Genomic DNA, 6,000 nt, shown 5'->3' with positions numbered 1-6,000 from the left:
AGCAGGAAATATTTTCTTAAGAGCTTGGAGTCAGGCTGCTTCCTAACTTCAGACTGGTTTACCACACACGTATAATTTTAAAAGGATCTTGGCTTTTCCTAACAGATATTATTACAAAGATTTACAGACATTTATTACCTTACCTTTACCTCTGAGAGAGAGTTTAAAAATTGGGTAACTGTGTTGGGAGTGGAATAGTAACATCTCAGAAATCTTTCTAAATAACTTGCCCGTGCAACTGCTCTTCAAATTACCTTTGCTTTGGAATTCTCCACCTACAATTGGTGTAAGATCACAGGATCAACTCTAGTTTTCTCTCTCTCCCCAGATCCATGCCCTTTGACATACATACATCTTTGCAATTCTTTCCACCAAACAAAGTATATTTATTTCCCTGCTTCCTGAACTTCGGTTCAGGGATGAGTCACTTTAGCGACAGAATGAGGCAAAAGCCTCAGCCTCTGCCATGAGAAGCACATGTTGGGGCTGTTGGCCTGCTGGTTCCAGGAGGGGTAACATGAGGAAAGGGCCCCGTTCCATCCATTACAGTTAAGAAGCAAGAGTTCATCTGACAAACTGGAAGGAGAGGATGAATCGCCAGCATCTGATTAATGGATTGCACTTTCCATAAAGCATTTGGTTAAGAGACAGCTGCGCTCAACACCCGGCTCTGCTAGGGTGAGAGCTGTGAAGGCTGAAACGGAAAAGGCCGGTAGAGAAGGCTCTCACCCTGGTCTTTAGACTCGGCCTGGGCCAACTCCTCCAGGCACTGCTCCAGCAAGTCCGCCAGCCGGGGCAGCACGCGCGAGCGCTCCTGCGGGCTCCGGGAAGACCGGCCCGGGAAGGCTGCTTGGGCGGCCTCCACCGCCGCCTCTATCTTCCCGGAGCGAACCGGAGAGAGGGTCACCTTAAGACTGTGGCTCCCGAGGGGTCGGATGAATCCAGAATCCACAGGTCCATACACGTCTAATTTTTTTCTGCCTAATTTCGATTTATTTTATGCCTAGTTTCCCAGTACTGTTACCCACAAAGTGGTGTTGACGTGACCTGCAAAGCAGGGGGCACCACGAATATAAAGAAAAACGCTCCGTCAGAGATATCTAGAATGCGGCAATCGAATCATTGGAAAGAAGCTATTTGAATTTTAACAGATGTACGTTTTTGATCATTTCAAAATATAGAATTTTTTGGAATAGCTTATGAGAGGAAACTTAGTCAAGATCTGTAGAACCTCTCAACTCCAGCTCTGACATATCTGACAAAGTCTAAAATTTTGTTTGAAAACACATCCTCCGACTGTCATTCCTACTTGGAATGACCAGTCATATTAGTCATTTATTGACTAATTTTTATATATAATAGAAAATGCTAAATGCTTTTCACAAATTATTTTATTTAACTCCCTTTAAATACCTGTAACAAGAATATTGCTATGGCCATTTTGCAGATGAAAAATGGAAGCCTGACAGCTCAATTTCCCAGAGGTCACACAGATAATAATTGGCAGAATCTGGATTCAAACCCAGATCTTTGTGGCTCCTAAGATTACAAGCTGGCCTGCTATGGCATAACAGTTTTTGCTCTGTGCCTGTCTCTGCTCAATGGAAGATGTCTCTGTTGGAGATAAGAGTATGGGTGGTTGAACAGATCGCTTCAGAACCTGGTTTTGGAGCTAAATCACGTCAATAATATATGGAAAGGTATGGACAAGGCCAATGTATGCAGGTAGAATGAATTCTCAGGTCATCTGCTGCCTTTCTCCTTTCTTAGGCAATATCTAAGCAATGCCTTTTCAAGAGAAAGCAAATCGATAGACTGTGTCCCATCCTCTCTCCTCTCACATGCATGACAAATATTTGTAATCACTTACAGCCATTTTCCACCACGGGGCCCAGAGGCTCAGCCCCAGAATCCTTTTCCACAGGCTTCAGACACCCACAGCTTATTTCTTGGGTCACATGACCTGACAATTCAGCCACCCAAGCCCTGTCCTAGCCCTGTCACCAAAATTTGATCTCTACTTCTATCCTGCTTCCTTTATGTAGACAAAGTCATTTTCAGATGAGTCGAAGTAAGGTATAAAATGATTCTCATCTTAATTATAAATTTCTGGAAAGACGATGTTTTCATTTCAAAAACTGAATCCCTAATAGAGTTCTGCAGACAGGAAGGAGGAGGACATGTGGGCTTTAGTGTTCTCCATCATGAGCTGCAGCCTCGCAGACGCCCTGTTGCCAGCCAACAAGAGAGGAGTTTATTCCTACAGCAGTCAAAGTAAAAACCTCATCTTCTTACAGCTGTCATTGTAAAAATCTACTCTTTTTGATAAGCAGAAAAGTCAGGTCCATTCATATTTTTAAAACTGTTTTATGTCACAGGTCTTATGTCCATTTCGTATAGAATACATATTAATCTACTATGTACAATAATATTCACAAAAGCTAATACTTAGAAAGCATTTACTATATTCCAGACAGTAAGAGTTTTACAAAAACCAATCTATTTAATCCTCAGAACTCTATGAAGTAGATACTATTATTCCTATTATATAAATAAGGAGACTGAGACTACTTAGTCAAGACCATAGATACTAAGTGGTAGAGCCAGGTCTTTGCAGCCAGGCTATGCTTCTAACTGCAATGCCATAAGGCAAATGCTACCACAGATGTCACAGATGTGTGTGTGTGTGTGTGTGTGTGTAAGTGGCTGAATTAAAATTTTTGAAAATATAAAATAAAGAGAGAGAGAGAGAGAGAGAGAGAGGGAGGGAGAGGGAGAGAGAGAGAGACACTATTGATCTAAGCATCAAAGATAAGCCTGTTAGCATCCTGTCCTCTGTAAAATAAGGATAATAGTAGAGTCTAGTTCGTAGGCTATGACTCATGTTTGGAACAATTCATATTAAAGGGCTTACTGAATACAAAGTATATAGCACTTTCTGTGAGTGATCTTTTGAGAAATTGGGCATGTAGTTTGTATGATGACCATATTATTCAAGCTAGAAAAGAATAGGATTTATAGGATCAGATAGAATATTTGCAAGCTAGATTACTAGGAAATCCAAAATATCTAATCCTTTGCTAGCGAGAGCATCCATAACTCAAAAATGCATGAGCCATTAGCTGCAGAAAATATTTCAACTGAATTTGGCATATTTTATATTTTAACCACTTTGGAAAACATTCTGAGATAAGGACTGAAAAATACAATGTTGGATTTCCCACATCTATTTTAGGTCATTTGAAGTAAACAATTTGTGGGTTACAGTTTAACTAACAAATTAGCCAATATTGATAAACTTTAATCCACAAGGTAAGGTTTTTTAATGTGGACAGATTTAAAATATTATTAACAACAGAAAAATAATAGCTTAGTTCTTCCAAAAAATACTTGTATATTATATTTACTTATATACGAAGGCCACAATTATCTTTTAAATAATCTAGTTCTTTGTACCTTAAAAAATAAAATCCATTAGGTATTATATGAGTACACATACATCAGCCACATTTATTATCCTAGACATTTTACATTCTCCATTCAATCACTGATAACTAATCAAATAGATCACAAAATTATTCAAATAAAATTAACTTTATACCACTAAAAAAATGTTTAATGTGTGTGACATTAAGCACTTGAATAAGAAAAAGGATGCTGTTAAATCTAACTCCAAAAATATATGGGAATTTGATTTTGAATTTCGCCATTGAAATTGTCAGCTTTACTTTACTAGCTACTTTGAAGAAATTAGGAATTCTTAGAGGATAATCCAAAATAAATCGATGGATATAGAGGCAAGTTTAGGCAACACTTGATAAAGAGGGGGTACTTAACACTGATAATTTTTACGAATAATACTTTTTACTAGACATCTATTAAGGAATGTCTGAGAATTGTGGCTATGTGTTAGGTTGCCTAGATTAAGGATTTGCTTCTATGTATAATAACCTGAAATTTGTTCCATGTACCATACATGTCCAGTTACAAGGTAAACCTTCTACCTTCTGCTAATGTTTAGCAGTTCTACACCTTTTCCCAACTCCCTTTACCTGTAGAAAATTAAGTTACTCTTAATTTACCAACATACTAAGCACACTTCAGTCTTCTCTGAGTGAGAATACTTACCTCATCTTTTCCACTATTCGGCACTCTGCAGTACACCTCTCCTGTGGATGGATCATAAGAATCGATAAATGAGTTACAAGGTAAAAATTTCCCATCTATGAAGTTTTCTAGCATCAAAAGTGTCTTTGTTCCAGCCATAGTAAGAAAACTCTGGATCTTTCCCTTGACGATTGTTCAGGTAGGTTATCCCCACTGCTTTTATTCTACTCCTGAGTTAGTTTCCTCCCCAAGTCCTCATTTGCCAATCAGTGAAAGTGGGAGGTGACCTGACACTCTCAGAGAGTATACTGGTCTCCAAACTGAATGAAGAGACTTCTCAAGTATTTCACAGAGTTGCAGTACATTATAAGAAATAGATAATAATATGTTAAACATCAGCTTATGTGTTCATGGCCTTTCAAGACTGTCTAAGGCTTCTGTGTATATATCATCAGGTTCACTGTAAAGGGTACATTGCTTAAACATTGGTTAAGTGCCAGGCCCTGAAGCAAGTCCCTCACATGAATTTACTCATTTATTCCACACGATCCTATATAAAGTAAACGACAAAACCGCCCCTATTTTTGTAGCAGAAATCGAGCCGTAGAGAGGTTAATTTATCCAAAACTTCATAGTTAGTAAGGGGTAAATTTTAATCCTTTTGTGCTTCTTCCTCAATGCATTATTGCCGTCACCCACAGCGGTGGCTGAAGACAGACTCTATTTTTCCGTTGCTCACCTGTTTCTCTTTATCTTTGATGCCTTCTCGCTAACCCTCCTCTCTATCCTGAAACCAGGGCTGCAGAGACCGTGACTATCGTCCCAGATGTGCCATGGAGATGAAGATACGAACCAAAAATATGTATGATATATAACATACAAGATGTAAGAATTTCTACAAATCGGTAAGGTATCATAATTTCTCTGATTGTCCTTGGCCATTTTAATTGATTCTAAGGTCTGATCCTCCCCAAGCATCCAGTCACAAATATTGATCAAGGCACTGTGGAATTAGATATGCAGGATATTCAGAAACGATGGGGCATCATGTGGCAACATAATCTCAAAATGTTCAGGAAAAAAATTGTTTGTATGGTACTTGGAACTTTTTCATTCATATATGTGAGAGATTTTCCAAAAACATATTAATAGAAAAAGTGGAATTGGGTTTTTATACCAAGCACATATACTCATTCTTCACAAACATATGTAGAAAAAAAAGTGTTTTAAGGAAGGAAATATAAACCTCAAAATTAAGTATCATGTCAAGGATGGGGAAAGGCAGACTGATAGGATTAGGGTGACTTCAGTATTTGTTAGTAATGTTCTAATCCGTTACTAGAAGAATGGATTTATGGGGTTTTATTGTTATTCTTATTCTGGATATTAATTACATATATTCTTTTGCTTGTATCAAATATTACATAATAAAAATCTAAAGAATAACTACGTAAAATATTTTTTAGGAGTCTTAGGTTCACGGAAAAATTGGGAATTCTCATGTACTCTACATCTAGTTTTTCTATTATTAATGTTTTACATTAGTGTATTACATTTGCCACAATTAATGAACCAGTACTGATACATTTTATTTCCTAAAGTCCATAGTTTATTCATATTTCTTTAGTTTTTACCTAATGTCTTTCTGTTGCAGGCTCCCATTCATACCCTCTTATGTTCATTTTGGCAATGAGTTTCTCAGACTTTCCTTCTTTTTGATTAATATTACTCAAATATTTGACGGTTTTGATTAATATTACTCAAATATTTTGTAGGACGGCCCTGTAATGGAATTTGTCTGATGTTTTTCTCATTAGACTGGTGTTAAGAGTTTTTGAGAGGAAGACCACAGACGTAGAGTGCTGTTTTCACTACATCACACCAGTGGTATAC

At 37.6% G+C, this 6,000-nt stretch overlaps 1 protein-coding gene across 1 annotated transcript in view; it reads right to left on the bottom strand.

The window, feature by feature from the left end:
• The window catches only part of ALDH8A1 (aldehyde dehydrogenase 8 family member A1), a 15,656-nt gene extending 11,244 nt beyond the window's left edge, over window positions 1–4,412 (bottom strand). Inside the window, 2 exon segments of the mRNA XM_006915428.2 lie at window positions 730–877; window positions 4,129–4,412. Coding sequence (XP_006915490.1) covers window positions 730–877; window positions 4,129–4,266 — 286 coding nt within the window. The 5' untranslated portion in view covers window positions 4,267–4,412.
• Window positions 4,413–6,000: the final 1,588 nt, after the last annotated feature.

This window comes from Pteropus alecto, unplaced genomic scaffold, assembly GCF_000325575.1.
Source record: "Pteropus alecto unplaced genomic scaffold, ASM32557v1 scaffold185, whole genome shotgun sequence".
Classification (NCBI taxonomy): Eukaryota; Metazoa; Chordata; class Mammalia; order Chiroptera; family Pteropodidae; genus Pteropus; species Pteropus alecto.
Note: the sequence above shows the minus strand (reverse complement) of the source record. Positions and strands in the feature narration are given on the sequence as shown.